The sequence below is a fragment of the Centrocercus urophasianus genome, unplaced genomic scaffold (genome assembly GCF_019232065.1).
Source record: "Centrocercus urophasianus isolate 14NV4802_14NV808 unplaced genomic scaffold, USGS_Curo_1.0 seq_13, whole genome shotgun sequence".
Taxonomy (NCBI): Eukaryota; Metazoa; Chordata; class Aves; order Galliformes; family Phasianidae; genus Centrocercus; species Centrocercus urophasianus.
The window spans coordinates 9,184,571-9,206,987 of record NW_024884475.1 but is presented as its reverse complement, the minus strand read 5'-3'; the positions used below and the strand labels follow the sequence as shown (position 1 = coordinate 9,206,987).

The 22,417-nt window shown below is 37.8% G+C and overlaps 1 protein-coding gene across 19 annotated transcripts in view; it reads left to right on the top strand.

Annotated features, from left to right (window-relative positions):
• Nucleotides 1–22,417, top strand: part of LOC122156641 — a 59,401-nt gene that overhangs the window by 28,785 nt on the left and 8,199 nt on the right. For 5 of the 19 annotated variants that reach the window (XR_006167578.1, XR_006167582.1, XR_006167585.1 and 2 more), the window contains 2 exons: nt 347–3,923; nt 12,057–12,138. The exons of 2 other annotated variants lie outside the window; for them this stretch is intronic. Coding sequence is in view for 3 of the 17 variants with exons in the window: in XM_042811550.1 (XP_042667484.1) it covers nt 352–797 (446 nt within the window). In the remaining 14 variants the exon portion in view is untranslated. 12 more of the 19 variants (XR_006167584.1, XR_006167586.1, XR_006167589.1 and 9 more) reach the window with 5 other exon arrangements.

Sequence of the window (22,417 nt, the reverse complement as noted above, 5' to 3'; positions counted from 1 at the left end):
TCAAAAGCCTATTTTAAATGTCTTAAATTGCCACAGTGAAGCTGGCCAGACTTCATCTAGCTGAGATAATTCTTTTGTCTCCCTGGGAAAAAAACACTAACTACACAAGTGCTAGAAATGATGTGAATCTTGCACATCGATGTCTCCCAGTTGATAAAAATAGTGACAGGGAAAAAAAGGCTGATTGTATATGATTTTCTTTCTGCCAGTAAATGCTAGGAAAACATTATATTACATATTACATATCAGGAAAATATTATATTACAGATCAATTTATGTGTTTAATCTTATTAATGACTTGTTTGAGATATATCAGTTTTTAACAAAACTTTCTTGTCTCTGATAGTGTAGAAGGAAACACTGTGGCAAACAATACCAAGAAAAACCATGAAAAGATGAAGACAGAGCAGCACAAGCTCCTGTACAATGATGGAAGAAGCATAGGAAGAAACAGCATGAAAAGCCTATCTCAGCTCTTTCCACATGAAATCTCTTTCCCTTTACTCAGAAAATATGACTTCCAGATCCTAAAACACTATCAAAGGCTTGAAACAAATGCTGAGGCAAATACCAGGACAGTTTTGAAGGTCAACACTGTCATCAACTTGGTTCTGAAGGTTTTGGCATACAAAATTAGTGGAATATTTAATGTGAATGACTCAAGAGCAGAGCTGCTGGCAGTTGGCTTTCCTTTTGCTGGTTTGTGTATCTCACAGTATGAAATATTCTACATCATGTTTTGTGGTCTTTTTTTTTTTTTTCTGAAAAAAGATGACATCACCTTCTTTTCTGCTTAAAAATGTCGTACGTTATATAGCTCTATTTAAAGTAACAAACAGGACTTATTTCAGCGTTTTGAGCTGACTGTTGTCAAAGAGTAAAACACAATAAAAACAAATCAAAGCCATAAAGTTCATCTCATTTAACAAATAGCAGTAACTATCTTAAAAGTGACTGGCTTTTTATGGATATTTTGAGTGTCTGCAGGAGGCTGCTTTCCATTCCCACAATAAGATTAGTGAGGGAGGAAAAGTGGAAGGGTTGCTGATACCACAGTGCTTATTCTTGTGCAAATACTGATTCAGAAGCTCCATTATTTTTCAGAGATTTTCCTCAAAAAATACTTCTTTTTTTTTCTTTTTTGGCACCATAAGGAAAAAAATGGTAGTTGCAGAGGAAAAAAAACTAGGAAGGCAAAATCATAGTTTTGAAGAACTGACTAAATTTAAACTTACACATGTGTAGATTTTGCTTCCAATTTAAGAAGTTCAAAGAGATATATTGCTGCTAGATATGACAGCAAAAGTAATATTGCCACTATGCTCCATTATCATTCTGTACAAAATCAATATCAAAACAACCTAAGTCTAGACGCATAAATGTCAAACTATTTAACAAGAAGCAGTTAGTGCAGAAAAAAACACTTAAATGGCAATTGAGGTAGTCTGATGGGTCTTAAAGTAGCTTACCAGGATTTATGTAAGATAAAAACAGTTTAACTAAGCATGTAGAACAAAGCCTGAGGGCTTATGGCTAAGAACAATATCAGAAGAACATCTAAGCTCTTTATCGTACCTGTCAGGTCCTAGTACTTGGCTGTTCTGTCAAAGGTAGAAGGCCTTCTAAATTTCCTAATTTCCTCTTTGGTTTTGTGTTTTAGGTTACTTAATAAGATTACCGTTTACCTACTACTCATAAGACAGAGTGCCCAGTTCAGAAAAACACATTTGGGTTACTCCTGCTACTTTTATGAAATCTATCATTTTCAGAGTGCGTTCTTCTCCACATTTTCCATATTGTTTCCGGTTGAGAACTGGCAGTGAGATTATTAGCAAGTAATATACGCCAATAAATAGAATTTTGTTGTGAGATACACAACAGAAATTAGCACTTAACTAAAACACCTAAACACTTACGCTCGTTCCAGTTAAAGAAACAAGAGGGCTAGAAGAACTGAAAAATATAGAGGGATTTTCAAATTGAAGCATGTAACTTAATAATGACCAAATAATTTGCATTTTTTAAAATTATCATTTCATTTTTACTGCCTTTCATTTGGCTCTCAAATTGACCCAAAATAAAAAAAGAAAATTAAACATAATTAGGGCTTAGGTTGAACAACGTAATTTTAGTTGGTTCGCAATTCATTTTTATTTGTTCACAATTTATTGTTGCTCTGTGTAGCACCATAAGACTTCTTCATTCTTGTATGAATCATGTTTTTTTCTGTTGTGGTCACAAAACAAAAAGAAATCCATCATTAACCCATCAGAAATTAAATCAAGTTGGGGTACTGCCTTGCTGAAGAAAAAGTACATTCAGTGTAAATAGAACTAAAGGGGATTTTACTATTGAATAAATATTTCATTTCACAGCCTTCAGGAGAAGCTATTACCAGATGTCCTGTAGCACAGTGAAATTTGTTGCTGATTTTTCTGACTACAGGAGAGGGTCTATGCTTTTACGCAGGAAAGTTTGTCAAGTAATTAAATAAATACATATTTCAATACAAAGCCACTCTAACTTCAGATCATGTATTATTTTTTGAGGATAGGATAGTTATAAGCAATTTACATTATTCAGATCAAATATCTCATTGAAGTATTCAAACTATGAAAATGAGAATGAAAAATTCTTGAAATGACTGGTTCTGGAAAAAAACTCTTGCACCTTGGATTTGCTGTAACTTGCTCAAGAAGAGGAGATGCAGCGCTACAGGGAATAATGCAAATTGTTATACATTCAGGAGTGTTCTGTGTGGCTTTCAAGAGGTGCCCATATGGCCAGCTTCTTAAGAGTCACAGGTAACTGAGTAGAAGAAATGAAAGGCTGCAGGTGTGAGAGAAGTAACACTGCTCCTCTGCTCATGTTGTCTCCAAAAGCAGATATTTCACACCCATACCCAGAAGAGCTTCTTGTGGTTTGGAGCTGATTCAGGCTATCCAAATGGGTAAAAACTCTTTTTTTTTTTTTTTTTTCTTGAACTGTACCTCATAGAACAAGGAATAACAAATTTTTGACAAAGTGCAGGGTATTTTTTAAGCTAATTGATAACTGCCTTGTTTATGCTGAGTGATGATCATGAAGATAACCAAACAATGCCTAATTTTAATTACGATAGCAATCCCATTTAGTCAGGGATAATTATAGACTTAATGTTAGGAAAAGATTTAAGGATTTTGCAATTATTGTATTGTCTCCAATATAATTGTATTCTGCTTATGACACTCTGGTGTATTGATGTGAACTCACAATTTATGGCCAGCTGTATTCCACTGATTTGTGATTTCATGAATAGAAACAATTCACTTTAAGCTGGGAGATGCTGATCTGCAGAAAAGGATTGGAGTGCTCTACTGCTTCAGTGGTAACATATATTTGCACAAACAAACTTCAGACTTCACAGCAACCTCAAAAAACTGCACTGCCCAACTGCTAAAGTTAACTGTGAAGTCTCTATTTGATGATGTATTGTGTTAATCTGAAGGAGTCTGCATCACAACTGTTTTAGAGCATGTTGCTTAAGTCTCCCATTTCTGATCGTACCCTTGAAGACAGTTTTAATGGGAAAAGCTTTGTGCCTGAGGAAAAAGGTATTCTCCCATGCTCTTTACCATTTTTGCCGAAGTCCTTCCAAGGCTTAATACATCTTCTGAACCTCTGAGATGGAAGTGATATTGAAGGAATATTGAAGAATGTAAAATGATTTCTCCAGAAAGCCGTCACCCATCCTTTCTGTTCACTCTTAAGAAAATTTATGTAAATAATCAGTGCAGACTGTTTGCTGTTTCCTCTTCAACCCCACAACCTCAATTATTTCTACAGATTAGCAGGATCTCTGTTCTGCAGAAATCCATTAGAGTAAGGAAGTGGGCTCCCCGTCTGTCTCCCTAAGTAAAGAAATTCTCCTGTAAAAAACTGAGGTGAGATCTTCAAGGGCTAGGGCAAATAGAGAATAAAGAAAATCTACATTTATCACTCTGCCAAAGATGGTGTGAAACAATGAGCTGCTAAATTATTCTCCTCTTCTTCACCCTGTGTTCAGTCTTGACTGTCAGTTCCTCCAAGAGTGCTGATCACATACCTTGATTCCAGTCAGTTACTTCTAAGAAATCTGCTTTGCACTCTGCTTATCAGTTCTTAACCAACACATGCATTTATTAGGAGACCAAGGCTGGTCTCCATTCTCCTCTACTCTCCTATAAGACTTTGCAACTGGCATTTGAAAGTGGCCTCATCTTTTGTGCCATGGCATTGAACTACCTCATGTTTTGATCATAAATTATGTTATATATAATGTCAGTAAAAGCAGAGTATACAGCTGACTGCAAGAAGTCGTGGCATTGCAACGTGGATGCACTTAATGTCATCTAGAGACACAGTTTGCTGAAGACAGAAGTTTAGAATTAGCACTGGAAGTTAACTGTACTGGCTATTTCTAAGTGAAACCAATCCTCTGAGCACTTAAGAACATACTTAATTTTCAGCATATGCCACAGACTTCAAAGGAGGGTCAAAGTCCAATAGTTTGAAGTAATGACAAGCAAGAAATGCTCTGGAATATTGGCCAGAGAATAGTATGATGGCAAGTGTTTCTAGCTGATACTTTTACATTTAGCTTTCCAGGTTCCCAGCATGTGTGCAGATTTTCAATTTGAGAAGACACGTCATGTTGCCTTTTTAGAATAAGAGTCTGGAAAAAGGTAGAGGGGCCCTGGTATTTGCTGTGTCCTTTCTTCTCCGATTAAATATTAATAATTGTGATAATTATTCTCACTGATGTTATGCAAATATTCCTTGAAGAAATAATTGCCCAAAGTGCTGTTTTACCACTTCTAATACCAGGCCTGGCTTCTATGTGTAAACAAAACTGTTCATACTTACAACATATCCAGACATTGTGTCACTAGCTTCTCCACCCCTGCAAAGCTGACTTACAGGGCCCCAGGCTTACGTTATTGCTTCACTGAAAGAGACTTTTGTCAGAATGGGATGTTTGTGTCAGAAGGGGCGATGATTTTTCATCGCTGTAAATGTGAGCCAAAATAAAAGGATCAGAGACTAAAAACAATAATTAAAATGCCTTCTCCTGTATATGTATCTGTCACGATTTAATGTCCTGGATAAAAACAAGCATGACTGGAATGGCAAAGGAGAGGTCAAGGATTACACATAGTAATTTCACCAGATCATCTATTTGTAACTCACATATCACATTCATTCTTTATTCAGTCACTGTCTGTTCTTCCGTATATATTTTGTTATGTTTTAGCATTTATTTGGCACAAAATCTTGAGCCAGGAAGTTGGACAGATGAAAGAAGACTGAGAGAGTACGTGAAGAAAGCATAGGCAGGTGGAGTTGAAAAACTGAAATATCTCAAGGAAGCATCATGAGAAACATCGGGGATGTGCTTGAAAGAACACACCAAAAGGATAGAGAAGCAATGAGTCTGGAAATGTCTTTTGTAAGAGGGATCTCTGAAACATCACTCTGGCTCACCTCCATTTTCTGTATGAAAATCTTTTAATCACAAACGTTCTTTAAATGACTTTAACCTTGACAGAAACACTGGAAACACTAGAGAAAGAAAATTTAATCCAATTGATGCTTTTTTTTTTTTTTTTTTTTTTTTTGGTGAAGTAATGTTATCCCAAATGACAATCACTTCCCTGTGCAATATTTTTTTCTTAGATAAATGGTACACTCTGGCCTGTTTCTTTTAGTCCTAAAAGATTGAAGAAAAATTCCATATCAAATCAGTAAATTTGCTAATTAAATCTATGAAAAATGTACATACATAATGCAATAAAGCAACAAAGTACAAATTATTAATCAAATCCCACATTTCCTGTGAAACAAGGTGACAGTGTCCCCTTGTTATATATGTGAAATGTAATTTACATAAGGTTATGGATTTGGTTGTAAGGCACCTAGATCCCTTGGTCAGTAAAGACAGGGAGAAAAGATCAGGGACCTAAAGGATCGGCTGGAACCTCTCCTTTTGGACTCTTTTCATATCAATCACAGCTTCAATGTCCCCTTAGTGAGGGAGTAAAATGATGGGATATTTCACCTTTCCAGATGACCAGACCTCTTTGCTTTTAAGAATGTCTAAGTGAGAATATATTGCAGCTGGTTGCACTATTGAGAACAGTTGGATAATCTTTCATTCTCAAACATTGACAGAGTAGCTTCAAAGCATTCTCATTCTCTCTCTCATCCTTGCATGTTAGATTGTGCTGTAGGCAACGTGACAGCTGAACATATGGGGCATAGGTAAGAATGTAGATGGTCAAAACTGTCTTGATGAATTGCTGTATGGATTTGTGTGTATATACTCATGTATTTCTAAGGCATGTTGGGTGTGAAAACACGGAAAATGTTCATCTGTTGTTATGACCATATGTGTTAAAAGGAAAAATACAAGTTTGGAACTTGTTTCCTTAAATATTTTGTTGCACACAGACCAATTTCACCTTCTTTATTCGAAGACTAATTTGTGTGTAATCTTGCTTTCACAAGATTTCCAAATTTTGAAATGATGATTTGATTGCTTAGATTGTTTCCCTGCTTAACCAGTAGAATTAGACCAGATGACCTCCAAACATCTCTTCTAGTCTCAACCATTTGGGGATTCTATAATCAATTTTTTAGAGAGCTCTAAGGGCCAATCCTGTCTGAAATTTTCAGATCTATGTGAGGTCCATTTACCATTCTTGTGAGCTTGATTGAGGCTCTGTCCTTTCTGGAAACCAGCTGAACACGAAAGGGCATTAGTGGATCCATCTCTACAGTGGGCCATTGCTAACAATTTTCTCATGTTTAGAAATGCTGATAATACAATAACTTCCTGCGAGAGCAAAGTGAAGTTCCTAAGAAACTGTGAGCAAAACACAGTTCTTTTTAGGATTACCACTGCAGTTCTAGCAACACAGTGATAAGGACACATCTAGACCAGTAGAGTTTCTAAATAAAACATGATATTTTGTAACTCAGAAACCCCACTGAATTATTGAATGCCATAAAGACATCAGGTTTATAACATCTATTTCTACTCCTTTTTTTCCAGTTATTCTTCTTTATTGCTTTATTAAAAAAATATAGCTAATCTGCCATTATTCGGAATGATCTTGCAGCTTTCAGAAAAATTTGCAATCTATATTTTGAAAAGATTATAAAATTACACTTAAGTTACATTTCAGGGAACTCAGTATAGTGAGATAAACAGAATTATTAGTGCACCAGAAAAGTTTCTTTAGCCACAAATCTCATTTTCTTGCAGTGCATCCTTCATTGCTTTGTCTAATCTAATTGTAGAAGTCCCATGTAAAGGGTTTTCATTTTCTCTTAGAACATTCCACAACTTAATATTTTCCTTTCTTAGATTAAGACCAGCTTATTTTTTCCTAGTTTCTCTTTTACATTTTTATGAAAAACATTTTATAAAAATGGCTGGTTATTTTTTAAATTGAATTTCTCTCACCTTTACTTTTATATTCACATTTTACAAACACTCTACCATATCAGGGCATTTCAATTAATTACAGTGTTAGCAATGTTAGCAAATGCTTAGTATCACTAGGAAAATATTGGTTCTATCTCTGAATCATACTGAAGGAACAATAATAAAAACTTCCCCTGGGAATAAACAAAAATGAATTCTTATTCCAATGAAATAATTCTTTTATTCTTTTGTTATTAGTTCTAGATAAAAAAGTGAATTTTTCTTTTTTATCATTCAGATAGAAAATTAAAGGTAAGAAGCTACTTTTAATTTCCTTTCATTTTTAATACATTCCTTTTTCTCTAATAAATGGAAAAAAAAAAAAAAGAAATTAAAAAGAAAAAGAATGAGATTATTCCACCATCCCTGTATTTTCAGAGCTATAACAATGAGAAATTTAAAAAAAAATGAAGTATTCCAATTATATATATTTTTTTTACATAACTGGCTTGGTTTTTGGACTTGTTAATGGATGGAAAAATATCAGTTTTTTTAACAGATAATTCATTTTCCCAATCTTGGTGATTCTATGATTCTATGAACTAAATCTTCCATTTCACAGTAACATAGTCAATCATCATCACTAACACCTCTGGTAATTCAGGCAATCATACTTCTTTATAATACTTTTCATGTTAGCTAATTTTTACTGTTGTTCAGAAATGCTCACGAGAATCGTGTTTGAAGAAACATGTGAGGATTAAATTATGAGTTTATCCACCAAATCAGATTTTTCAAGCAATGAAGGAAGGAGATTAGAAAGTTAATAAAAGTCTCTGAGCAGATTGAGGGAAATAAGGGCTAACCAGGCAAAACAGTAAGCAAAGGAGCCTTCCAAGAGAGACTGCTATGCACTGCATTAAGTCCTCCTGCTCAACCTGCTCCCAGCAGCCATGTCTTTGTCTCTGTCCTCTGCCTGGGCAAAATCCCTGGCTGATGAAGGCCCTGCTCTGCAAATCATCAAAGGCTGAACAAGTGTTCAGGAAAGAATCACTGTGAGGTTTCTGATTTTCTTATTTTTCCAAGGGTGTCTGGTTTTGGTCTTTCCCCCAAAGCTCACCATAGGTACGCGATTTTGCTCTGTACATTTCTGCACACAATTTTTGATCCCCACAAGGAGCAAGAGGGAAGGAGCTTGATGATGACACTGAAAGTGGGTTGGAGATCCTGCATCTCCTCCAGCAAGGGATGGGTCAGACAGAGGGGCCCCACAAGGCTTTCAGGGCTGCAGAGATACCAGTTCAAAATTTGATCACTGCAGATTTGCTGGCATCACTCCTGAAAATTAAATAGTACTGCAGCCGCAGACAGATGTTGGACAGGAACCTTGGCTCTGGAAAAAAGCAACTAAGCAAAATGCAGGTAGATCTACCCCCCAAAAATTGTCTGTTGACTTCAGAAGTCATGTGAGATGTAAAGAACATGGGTTCACCTCACCGCCCTTTTTGTTTCTGCTCCAAGAACTAAGTAAGAAACCATAGATATGTAGATGATTAATTAGTTGAACAGAAACGATTGCTGTAACCTAGAGACTAGACAAGGCCATTCAGGCGCTGTGTTCCATCTTCTGCTCCATCAAATGCTTGTTTAGACAAACAGAACAACTCTAAGAAGAGGAAAAAAAACCAGAATAAACCATATCCCTATGTCTCAGCAGTAGTAGTCTACCTCCATCCCACCAGGACAGTATGGCTGGCAGGACACCAGGCTGTCCACAGCCACATCTGGGCTCAATCTGAACATTTCAACTGAAGCCTTGGAGCTTTTCCATGTCTGCTGAGTGGACATATATTAGAAGCCATATCAGTGTCTTATACTTCTTGCTTACAACAGAAGAAAACAGGAAAGACCTTTGGGAAAGCTTTTTGGGAAAGCTTTTTTTAACAAGTCTTTGCCTGTTTCTCCTTACTGATGCTATCAACTATACCTTCCATCATTGCCCTCTTGTGCTTGATCCCATGCAATTATCCCTTTTTTCCCCCTTTCTTTTAAACAAGCACTTGATTTCATGTTTTACTGGTTCAGTGAGCAGAGCGAAGGAGCCACAATCTAAAAGGGAGTTTTCTGTGCCCAGCAGGACTGTGGATAGGTTGGGTTAAGAGGTGCATAAATGAATTTGTTCATAATACCTTCCTTCAGTTTATTGTAGTCATTGTAGTTGTACTTCTCATTCTTAATTATAAATATTCTTGTCTTATAATTGTCTTCCAATAGACTTCCTACAGAAAGAATTATAATAAATGCATTTTTCTTTTAAGAACAAGCTTTGAATACTATATATGTTCACAAAATAATCACTAATCTGTTCTTGGAGAGTTTAAATGAATGAGTCTTACCTAACACTTAGAAGTAAATTTTATTGGATATATTTAGCTTTTGGATAAATGAAGGGAATAGTAAAACTGTTTTTCATTCAACACATTCAGTAAATTGAGCTTATATGATAACTTTCATAGGATAAACGTTAGTTTAAATTATCTGCATTTGACCTTTAAGCTAGTATTAAGATGCTAAACCAATTTACGCTGCTAAAATGCATTGAACAAATTATATGACAATAACTCTTATACAATGTGAAACAATTTTGATGATCTTTAAAGATAGTGGATGGTATTTATGATAACAGCTCTAAGCGCCTTTATATCACAGCTGTGGCGAGGCTTAATGTGGCAGGAACTGTCAGACTGGATCAATACATGCTTTTCAGGCTTCTTTTGGTGCCATAATCCAGCCCCTGCAAGAAGTGACCTCATGAGCTGCCTAAGCTCTTGTTGTTCTTGTTCTGTTTTGTTAATTGAAGAATATCGAGGCTTATGAAAATGACAAAGCTGAGCAAAAGCTAATTATGAAAGAAAAACAATAAAGCCAGGGGTGAGTCTAGGTCAGCTTTCAGTGGGAGTCCAGCCCACTATATTTTTTCTGCCATCTGTCTTCTGGTGTTTTAGAGAAGAAACTAACTTTTATTGCATAAAAAATCAGCAAACCAAAACAAGTGCTTCAGTGTTTCCAGAGAAGCCTTGGATTGCTTTAAAATGAAAGCCATCAGCTCACTGAGAGGAAGCCGTAGGTGACAACAAGCAAGTTGCAGGCAAACAACCCACCTGCCCTTCCCATCTCTTTATCTCCTCTTTTACCTGTGCCCTTCTAGCCACCAGCTCTTTTGCTGCCTCCTACAGCCAGGCACAGGGGCTGTGGGATTGTGCCCCTCAGTGATACGAAGCCACTGGCATCTCAGCTTATTCAGTCTAACAAGGGCTGTGAGCAGAACAAAAAGAAAAGCTTTTAACATGAACGCGGAAACATCCTCAGCGCTGAGAGTGAACAGTGCTAGAAAGCTCAAGGGAAAACAGAGCTTCGCTGTTGTAATGAATTTTTGCTTTAATTTAAAAGCCTTTTGTATAGAAGCACAAGGGCTGACAGCTTAGCACAATCATCTGCTCGGGATTCAGTTGACTGTAAGCAAAAATGCAACAGTATCTCTAGACAGTTTGTAAAAGATTGTCTAATGCCTGTTTAGCATCACCAAGTGACAGCTGCAAGTAATTAGCTGCACCTTCCCTTAAGTATTTTAGCAATATGCAATAGGTTTTTAGCCGTAAAAATGCTCTCACCGAGATCCCGCTCTTCATGCAAGCTCTAATGCTCCAGCAGGAATCCCGTCCTTCCTCTGGTCTCAGGTTTAACTACCACAGTGATTTCTTTGCCTTTGGGAAAGCTCTGCTACACCAAAGCCAGATGTACTTCTTATTGGATAATAGCTCCTTTTGCATTTCATAGAAAATATTGTGCTGTGTCCAGCTGTACATTATACATTTGATACGCAGACTCTAAATTAAAATACAAATGGACTACGTCAGTGACATGTGGTTGATGTTAATGTTAGAGAATATTGAAATGAAATTTATAATCTTGTCTAAAAATGTACAAATGTCTTCTATTTTTCTAAGAATGACTTCATACACAGGGAGTTTAGGTGTGTATTTTGAAACATACTTTGCTAATATCTTCAAACAATCCATGTGACTTCGCAAAAACAGATTCCAGAGCAATCGTTTCTGTTTCTCAAGTACTGAGATAAAATACTGCTGTTGACATACAAGCACGGCTTCCATTTTCTTTCCCTTAAAATTAAGTTTGCAAATGGAGCTCATTTTCTCTTTGAACTCCTCAGGCTCACAGTGGTGTGCCAGCAGCCCCGTATACCTATCATACCTACGTGTATGGTCCCAGCAGATGAGTATATATAGATGAAGATCTGCCAATGTCATACACACATATAGGGTGGTGTTAACTGATAACACGAAGAATCTGGTTAAAACATAGTAATCAGTGAAGACAATAAGAAAGATATCTTAAAAACAAACTGTATAAGGTATTGCATCTTGTTTAAAACAGAAATCTGTTCTTTAAGAACTGCAAAAAAACTAAGACAGAAGGAGTTTTTGGCCAGGAAATTTGAATATGGATGTATAAATACAATTAAAGTAGTTAGCTTAAAAATTGAGTAAAAACTCTCTTTTGAAATGTATTTCTTACTGTGTTTTCGTAGAATCATAGAATATCCCAAGTTGTAAGGGACCCAGAAGGAAGATCGAGTCTAACTCCTGCATGCAACTGAGTGAAACAGAAAGGTAAGGATTATTTTAAAGAAAACACATGGGTAGAGGATAAAAGGAAAAAGCAGGGAGTGCAAGGCTACTGAGCCTACCCAGGAAACGCTAGTGCTATTTCATTGCTGTCCTCTGGCAAGCAAGGCCTCTCTATCTGCAGATGTTACGTGGTTTGTTCTCAGCATCCTGAATGGTGATGGCAAGCCATGGCTTGTCCTAGCCCAGCTTCACCCCTTAGTGTTTGTTCAAATGAGTCTTGAGCATCTCCAGGAAACATGAGCAGTGCCTGGCCCTCAGCTCCAAGACCTCCCCATATGGGGCCAAGTGCAGGAGCTCATCCTCTGTGTCCCTTGAGCTGAATTCTGGCCACTGGGCTGTTCTTCTGATGGAGAGCTGACCAGGGCAGCAGGAGCCTGCCCCATCACAGTCCATCCAACACAGCTCTCTGCATAACCCCTCTGGTCATTCTGGGGAAACAGAGTGGGCTTATTTGGTTTTGGTGTGGTAGGAATTTCAGTTGGGCCTTTAGACCAGGAGCGAAATCCTACTGCCTCTCTCCATCTTTGGCTCAGCCTCAGTTTTCCAGCCGTAGCCTCTGTAATCTGTCTGGGGGAGCCATCCTCCAGATGTCTAAGGAAGTAGTTGCTTTTCTATAAAGGATTAAAGGTTGTTTTGAATAACGCTGCTTGTTAGTAGGATTGGAAGTGTCCACTCCTGAGTCAAGTCCTTTTTCCCATGGCACTGCACTAACTCAGAGCTGAAGGTTCTCCTAAATAAGCTATAGTCACAGTAGTATTTATTGCCACTGTTCATGGGCTGAAGTGAAATTGTTTCCAATTTAATACATCTTTAATCTAAAAACAAAAATGACTTCAGAAATCCAATGCCTGTCACATCTTTTTCCAACATGACAGGAACTGAACTCAGACAGATTTTTTTTCTTTTCTTGTTAAGAAATCCTTTGAAGCTGGTGGTGACCCCTCAGAAAGTTTTTGTAAAAGAATATACTTAAGGAAATCGCATTTAGAATTTCAGTGTTTTTTCTTAAGGAAAGAAAGCAGTGGACAATACCCAACAACAAGAGACAGTGCAAGTGCTTTAAATTGGAAAGTCAAGCTTTCTTTCTTTTTTTTTTTTTTTTTTTTTTTTTTTTAATGTAACAAATTGCCAAATGCATCAATTAAGGAAGCTCCAGGAAAGAGCAGTAAAGAGCATTAAGCAGCCAAAGAGGGTGGGAGAGAGCAGCATGTTAAGGCATGTAAGGAACTGCCGAGAATAAGAAGTGTCAAATGAAATATACTTAGTGATGTGAAACCTACAGTCACCAAACAGTGCTTTGCTTTATAAAAACTAGAAGATGGAATTTAAGATCATGTAAAATGGAATGGAATTTATAAAGAACAGGAATTTCTGAAGCGTGTAAGAGCAGTCTACACGTATACAGTCAGTACGCTGGTGTGCTTTTTATATTCTAGGAGCTCATGCTCAAACCAAAAATTAAAACCTGCCTTCCATGAAAAATCCTAGGTCTGATTCTTTGCCCACTGCAATTAATAGCATCACTTCAACCTGTATCACAGACAGCCGACCCTATAGCCCACTCCTACATGTCTAGGAGCCATTTACCCAGAGACACCTGGTGACCCAGCCCAAGCATGCGTGTGCTTCTTGTCTGTAATCCTAATTCCAGAACTGTACGTAGTCACATTGTGGTGAGCCAAGTGCTCTCACACTGGATCTGTGTGTGTCCCTTCTTCCATACCCTAATTTTCATCCCTGGAAAGATGAGAAACCAAATCACTCATAGTACAGCAAACTCCAGAACTGGAAAGCCAAGGCAAAGGTGTCTCAGTATTCGATAAGTGTGTGTTTTTCTTCAATGCAATCCTTTTAGAAATGCACCCTGTATCTTCTGGAATTCATTTTCTCCTGCTGGACATACTGTTTCTACAGTCAACTGTTTGCATATGGATAATACATACTTAGTTAAATACACACATTCAATGTGTTTAATACACATGCAAAAAATGCTGGTAGCTTTATATAATGGTAGAGATGTGTTTTCAGCCTAACCTAACAAACACTTTTGAGTTTTTGGACTCAACATTTTATTATAATTTTATTATAATTATTATAATTATAATATATATATATTATTATTATATTTTATTATTTTCACTTCTTATTTTAATTTTATTATAATCACTGGTTTTTTTTAATAAATCTGAGTAATATTTTCTTATGTATACAAGTTCAAATAGATTTTCATTTAATTACACTTTTTGTTTTGAGGCATTTTTACACCTCAGACAACAAAAGTTGTATAAAATATAGTCAAATATTTTATATATTCACAGCAACTCTTAACTCTTTTTGGAAGCCAAGCTCTTTGCACTGTGATGGTTTACAGCAAAAAGCTCTGTGAGTCATGTTGTACACACTGGATCACCTGTACGGATGACCAGAGCTCCAGATGAGCCCCCTGAGCAGACTCTGGGCTTTTGGTTGAATTCTCCATGCCTTGCTCCTCTCACCAGCTGTGCAGTCAATGAAATTACCTGCAGAGGACAATTTATCTGGTGTCTTCTAAATACTGATTTATACTCCACTGACTATGGAGATGGCCTAAATAGCAGTTTTAGTTTTGACACCTAACTTTTCCTAACCAATGGGTAAACAAGACAAAGCCTTCCCTTACCCTAGGAGTCTACTTGAACACAGATGAAACAGATGAAAACTAATAGGAGGGAAAGTGAAATGCAACAGACACATAAACTGTAAATTTTTTTGATAATGCTTTTCACTGGAAATATTATTATGAGAAACAGATGTTTCTCTCAGATAGGCCTTCAGCTCCTTACGTCAGGGTATTTTTTCAAGGAAGCAACAGAGATGGATACTACGTAATTTTTCTATGACTGGCATAGAAAATGAATATTTGTACTGCTGAATTTCTGCCCTAGCAATGGAGCCTTAGCAATGTCAGTACCACTTGTCCTGGTTGTAAGCTACAAAACTGGGGCGTAAAAATTTACTCCTGCCACGTACTGTTTCAAACAAGAATATTTTTCTTCATGATCCTTAAGCTTGATAGTATGCAGAGCCTCTTTATCTGCAAATTATAACATCATAAAAGAAAGGCATAAAAAGAGGAGAAAGCTGTTTACTGTTTTCTTTGTCTTTTGCCCTCTTCCTCATGCACAAAAGGTGTAAGTATGGAGCATTATTCAGAGCTGGTTATTACCTGGTAAACGCTTACAAGTAAAGATGTACCAAGACAAAATAAGTGCATTTGTAAACTGCTCACGGGTATGCCACAAATAATGCATTTGCCTTTTACACAAGTATCCCTTCATAGTGCATTTGTTCACCATGTCTCTTAGGAGAGATAACACTGTGGGCCATACCTTTTTATGACTCTATTATCGGTAATCTTTGTTAGCCTGTCTCTCTTCATCCACAATGTCAAAGTTACAACACGCACAAAGCTGCCAGGCTCCCAAGTCACACCTGGCCCTCAGAACACATCACACCTTTGTGCTTGTATTTAAACTGGCTTCTTGTCACATTTTTGCCCAGACTTTCTAAATGTACCTTCCAACCTATGAAGCTTAGCGCAGAGTCACTGTTTTTGTGCAACAAACCATTTCAACCTTACTGGCCCATTTGGTCTTTAACAGTGTCTGGCAAAGGTTGCCTTGGGTCAAATTTTTGCAAATTGCATCATAAGCTTGAACCTCTTTTTTCTTCAGTATTTTATAAATTAGAGAGGGAGAGAGAGGTCACTTTCAATATCTGAGTTCAGATTCAGGTTTGAATTCTGCAAGCTACTTTTCTAACATCACAGGTTGCAAGCCCTGAATTAAATTTTGCAGCTTGAGATCATGTCACAGTACCTAAAATTTGTAGTCCTGGACCCAAAGTTAGGGCATCCAAAGTTGATACAAATATTTCATTTGGACACATTTGGCAGAACATAGAAGTCTGCAAAATTGTAGTCAAGTCTTAATCTGGATCAACATAGCCATGAAAGGTTATTCAGTGCTGCGGCCAGCTATAGAAGAATCTTTTAAAATTAAAAATAATTTACATATATTTTTATCCACACCAGTAAAATTCATTTCAAAAAATAAACTAAGTGATAAAATACACTTTTTTCTCTGCTGAACAATCTCCAAAGAGTAATTGTTAATATTTGTATCAATACTTTCCTGTGCATGTACTGAATCAGGAGTGAGTTTAAGTTATTCATATTTGAAGTTTTTCTGTGCCTTGATAACATCAGGAAGTTGATCTGCATGTGGGGATTTTCCATGGAAGCAATTATTTCTTCAAGGGAAACTTTGATTTCTTCAAGACCAAGAACACGAATGGAAATGTTCTGTCTGTGGCCCAGCATGACGGGGACAAAAGTTGCAAACTAAGTAAGAAACAGCCACAGTCACCTCATTTTCATCCACCTAAAAATCACCGTGCAGAGAGAAGGAGCTTGTGGATGCTGAAGCATTCTCCCTTCATTGGATTCCTCAGGATGTTGCAGTAGACTGGCCTGCTGGCGTGCACACATTGAGTGGGCAGATTTTGCAAATCAAAGAGACTTGAATCACTAAGTGTGGGTTGGTCATTTCTAAACATGGCCATTGGTCCCCTTAAGAGTATCCTGCGTTGCTCTAGGACTGGTCCACAGAACAGTGAGGAAACCTCTGTCTGCCTGGAGCTTCCCAGAGCTCCCAGGAAGCGAAAGCTCTACCAGTCACTGAGAAAAGTCAGATTCAACAGCACAGATCAAAATCAACCATGCACATCAGCAGTACATATTACTCAAATTATAACATCAAGCACAGGGCTAAGTTCCTGGCTCTAGAATCAGACCCAAAGTATGTGGCCTCATATTGGTTTACTCTAACATCAGGATTTGCCAACTACTTTTGAGCAACTGGGAAAAGAAGAAAAAACCTCTCACAAAACACAGAGATGCATTTGAACCAGAGTCAAATCTTTCACATTTCAAGGGTGATAAGAATAGGTCATGAGTGGTCTATCACTTATCTTGGTAGACACAAACCACATGTTACCCTGGGCTCTGAGCTGGTGCTCTGTTCTTTCTTCCAGCTCTGGACTAACAGCAAAAAATTGAAGGGAGACAAGACTGTGTGTTTTACTTTTTCACCAGATCTGAGTTCTTTATGTGGATTACTATGCTATTTTACTAACTCTGTGCTGTTAAAATCACTGTAATCTGCCAAGCTGGGACTATGATCATTAGGAAATGTGTGTGCACAAATAATTAGGCAGTTTCTACTTTAAGCATTTAATTCCAAAAGAGAATGAGATATTTTTAAATATTAGGATTAATAGATGTACTTTGTTCACAGATTCAAAAGTTGTCATGTAATACATGCTGGTAAGCCTGATTTCTGGAAGAGAGTTGTGTCAATGCTTACATGCATTTTTCTGGAAATGAACAGTAAGGACTAAGTATACAACTGGTAGAAATCTTGCCTTGTGTTTGTTTCACAGTTTTCTGAAGCCACAGAAGGAAGCAAGTCAGCTCTCTAATATAAATGATTAGTGTTACCTTCCAGTTAACAGAAATATGCAAGCAGGTCCCACAAATGTTTGGTCAATTTTTAAATGAGGCACTAGAAAAGAACACAGCTAGTGTTGCAGTTTAAAAAAAAAAATAAATTGTGAACACGGGATGGTTGAATAAGATAATCACCCATCCTTGAACAGTTCAAGCCCTCCCAGCCAGTAAGTGCTATGTACACACCTGGACATATTTTTCCTTAAAAGACCAACAAGAGAACTCTGCTCTGCCCTAAAAGAAGTGGTTAGACTGTGCAAACAGAGATTGTAGTAGCATAAATATCATCTGGTTTTGCAGTTGAAACACGTTCTGCTCAATTTCCTACACTAAAGACACTTTATGGGCCTTAACCCATGATGCATGGTCACCATCCAGTACACTTCATGATAGGAGCTCACTGGCAGCACACGCTCTTGCCACTGGAGATGTCTGCCTCATGCCCAGCCAATTTCTTTGATCTCCATTTTCTGTACTCGGGCCACATCCTTTGGAGGGCAGATCTGTGTTACTGTACACCTATATCTGTTTTCTATTTGAGTTAGGCAGCACTGCTTTATGAAAAGGGATTATTTTTCAAAGTTTTGTAGGCCCCCAGGACATCTCAGTTCACGAAGGGAAGGAATATCCCCCTTTCGCTGCTTTCCAAGTAAATTCCCACTCAAGCCATTTTTCTCAGTTGCAATTCATTATCAGGGGCCTCCACGCGTGCTGCATCCCCTTAACAGCTCTGTCTCATAAGGTTATTGCAAAAACGCACACTACCCCGAAAAGGCCCCCTCTTCTTTATATGGCATGAATTACTGTGGAGAGGTTGAAGGAAAAAAAGACACAAAGAGGGATGGGAGGCTTTTTGCTACTCTGAGGAAGTCGCTTGGGAGCAGAATGCTTTTCTCCATCATTTGGACTGGCTAGGGAGCCTGGTGGACCCTACTCTGTTGACAGTCATGTGCACAGAGTAATCCTTCAGGGCTGGTTGCGCTTCTTAATTTGTCCCATAATAAATTTGCTACCAGTGGTGCAGATTTTGTCCTTCTCTCCCCACCGCTCTCAACAAAGCAGGGAAAATTACTTGATTAATTGTCTGGGGGCTGTGGAAGCTGCCTGGCAAGGGGGTGCTGCCCTTCTGTGCCAAACAGGGGTTATAATTTTTTCCCTGCAAGCAGAGCACATCATAGCTGTGTGCTGCAAGGCAGGGATGTGCATGCATGCGTGTAACAGGCAGCTGATCATTCCCATGACAGCTGCTGCGGGGGGAGTGGGGAAAGGTGCGTCCACTGCTCTCTCCATGTGACCCCGCGAGGGAGTCATGCCAGCAGCCTTTCACTGAGGGGATTTCTCAGCCCATGAATTGTTTTCAAATGAGGACTTCCTCCAATGGATGCTTATAAACACGGCATCATGTGCTCCAGTCATCTGAACTGTTGGATCCACCAGGTCTACGATGTCTGGTTGTTTGAAAGCACAGTTTTCCAGCTCTGCAAAGCAGGGGAGCTATCATTTAATTTTTTAGTTCTTTGTCAAAAGAAAACTATTCAGAGAGTGAGTAGGTTAGATTTGACTGGATAATTATTATTTTGCATGAACAGAAACATCACTGATAATGATGGTCAGCACATTCCAAAATGTTTGGGATTAAATATGTTTGGTCTTATATAATGGATGTACATAAAAAATTGTAAATATCTATATGCAATTAGCCCATCTGAGCAAATTATTAAGAACTATATATGTAAACGGTAATTCTAAGACCTTATTTGATAGGATAAGGGGAGAAATTTAGGTTAGATATCAGGAAGAAATTCTTTACTTAGAGGGTGGTGACGCCCTGGCACAGCTGCCCAGAGAGTTGTGGGTACCCCATTCCTGGAGGTGCTCAAGGCCAGGTTGGATGGGACCTTGAGCAACCTGAGCTGGTGAGTGGGCACCCAGCCCATGGCAGAGGGTTCAAAACTAGATGGTCCCCTTTAACCTAAGCCATTCTGTAGTTCTGTGATTCTACGTTCCTTAAACCATCAGTCCTTTATGAATTAATGAAACAAAAGCACTGCCTACCACAAATTACTGTCTCCTCTTTTCCTTCCTCCCTCTCCTGCTTCCAAGGAGATGAAAATACTTTGACCTCAAAATTAAACAGGGCCAATGGGGTTTTAGTGCTGGATCTTACTTGTGACCCCAAGCAGATTTGTTCATGCCAATGGTTCAACTGCAAGTTTTGGGAATTGCCAAAAGTTCCTGAACTAATTGTATCTAGTTACAAATGGGAAATAGTTATATTTATTTTCACAGTTATGTACAGGAGCTGTTAGATGCATTAGTTACTGAATCCACAGATGAATTTCAAAACAAGTTGGCCTTGTCTACTTTGAAATGAATGTTTTCTGTTAATTTTGGCGTGAAATAGCTTTCCTTCTCCACATTGACTGCTGTTACTGTGGCCATTCTTCTGACCCATTTACACTGGAATTGTCAAAAAGCTTTCTAGTATTTCTCCAGGGTGGAGCTTCATAACAGGATCGTGTAAAATACTTTGCCATGCAATTCTATAATTAGGAAAATTATATAAGGACTTTTTGTCTTTCCAAGAACAGTTTCTGAAGGACAGATGGAAGAAACATTTGTGTGAGAAATAGTAGCTGACATAGAGGCTTTTTAGATGTCTCAAATTTAGTTTAATTCATCTTAATAAATTCCATTCTGGAACAATTGCACCTCTGAAAATCAGACCTCAGACATAGCAGAAATATCCATAATCCTATTTTTTTTTTTTTTACATAGAACATAGAAGTACCTGACATCATCTCTCACTGTTACTTCGGACTAGATGACCTTTAAGGGTTCCTTCCAACTCAGTGATTTTAAGATGTTATGCTTTTAATTGCTAATGAGCTACTAACTAAAGAAAACAGAATCATATTCACTGACTTATACGGTTTCCCATACTTATATATTTAATGTAGTAACTTTCCTATACAGTTTTTTCCTTAAGTTCTTACCACTGCAAATTAAAATTCTCTATGAACTGGGCTCGAATTGGCAGAAGACTCCCACCACAGAAAGATATGGTCTCTGCTTACAATATAATCTGAAACAAGATGCAGCATTTAGGTTTTTAATTTCATTTGTACTCATTAAAGTGTAAGCAGTTGCTCATGCACAGTGTCTTGGCACTCAAGATGGATATATAAATTGTTCTGGGAATAGGGAAATTAGGCAAATAATAGAAGCAATAAGTGAATGCTCGTTTTGAAAAGGAGATTACTATAACTAAGAAATTCCTGCCTACTCTTCAAGGATAGGAGTTGCCAAATTGGGATTGCACTATTTTGAAAGTGAAGCAAAAAAAAAAAAAAAAAAGAGAGAGAGAGAGAGAGAGATGCAGGATTTGGAATTGTTTCCTTATGAAAGCAACCCAATGCTTTCAGTGTGGCTTGTTTGTGTTTTATGGAGAATAATGAGAGTGCTCTGGAACAGCAAGAGCATGCCATAAGAAGAAGGAAAACCTGACGAAGGTTTTTGTTCTGTCTCAGTGCCCGGATTCAAATTCCCCACTTTCCTGATTCTTTCTGCTCTTTTCAGAGATTAGCAGACTTTGATCTCTTCAAGGACATTCCCAGAAGGCTTGAATGCTCTGGAAGAAGGAGAGAGGGGTGTCCCACACCCACAGCCCTTCTCCAGATGTATTTCAGCAGTGATCCAGTGGGGAAACATCTCCTTTCTCAGTGCTGCCAGTGTAATGCTTTCTGCCGGCTTCAGCAGGCTCTGGGACAGATTCTCTGTGAATGTTACCACTCATTTTTCAATCAGTAGCAATCCTGTCCTTCATTTCAGTGACTCAGAAAAAAAGCTTTTCAAGCAGAAGTTGCCAGAGTATATTGAATGCAGAAACGTCCTTACTTATTCACTGCAGTAAACAATGCCATTTAAAATAATTTCCAAGTCTCAACTTAGGAAAAACATTCTTCTCTTTTAGTTGTTCTTCTCCTTCACAATGGAAAGCTGTCTCAGAGCATGTTCCATTCCAGAGGAGTCTGCAAGATTTTGTTTTAATGGGAAGATAAATGAAATGTTTAAATTTCAAATCAACAACAGAACATGTTCAAAGAGCTATATTTATAGAATTTAAGTGAGAAATACTCTGGCACTGCTTTTAAATGACACTGGCAAAAAGCAGGAAAGAACACCACTGAGTCTTTGCATGGCTTAGTCCACAGTCTTATTTAAGGTTCACTTATAATATGAGTTTTTGGCTGTGATACTTTTGCTGTAGTGCTAGTGGAATTCACTGTAGGCAAGGGCTCGTGATGCTAAACAAAGTGGACAAAAGACTTTTACAGAATAATAAAAACAACAAGTCTCCATTTATGACTTAAAGTTAAATGTCTTCAGTGAAGACGTTACTCAGAAAATAACACTGTGGGAAAACCTGTAAAATATATATGCCCTGGCAAGCTAGAGAAAGCACTGAAGGTGACAGAAACCTTAGAGAGTCAAGAAGGTGAAAAAGGACATTGTGTCTTGCTTGAAGCTTAGAGCTCTTCACTGAATTATCTGTTTCATGATTTTCTGTTCTAGTGTAACTCATGTAAATGGGGAAGCAGGGTCCTGATTTTAAATCTGCAGAAATGATGTTGGTTTTTATGCAGAACTAAAATAATACTGAGCATGCATTACTGGAGATGTGCACGCAGAAAGTGGCTCAGAAACAGAAAC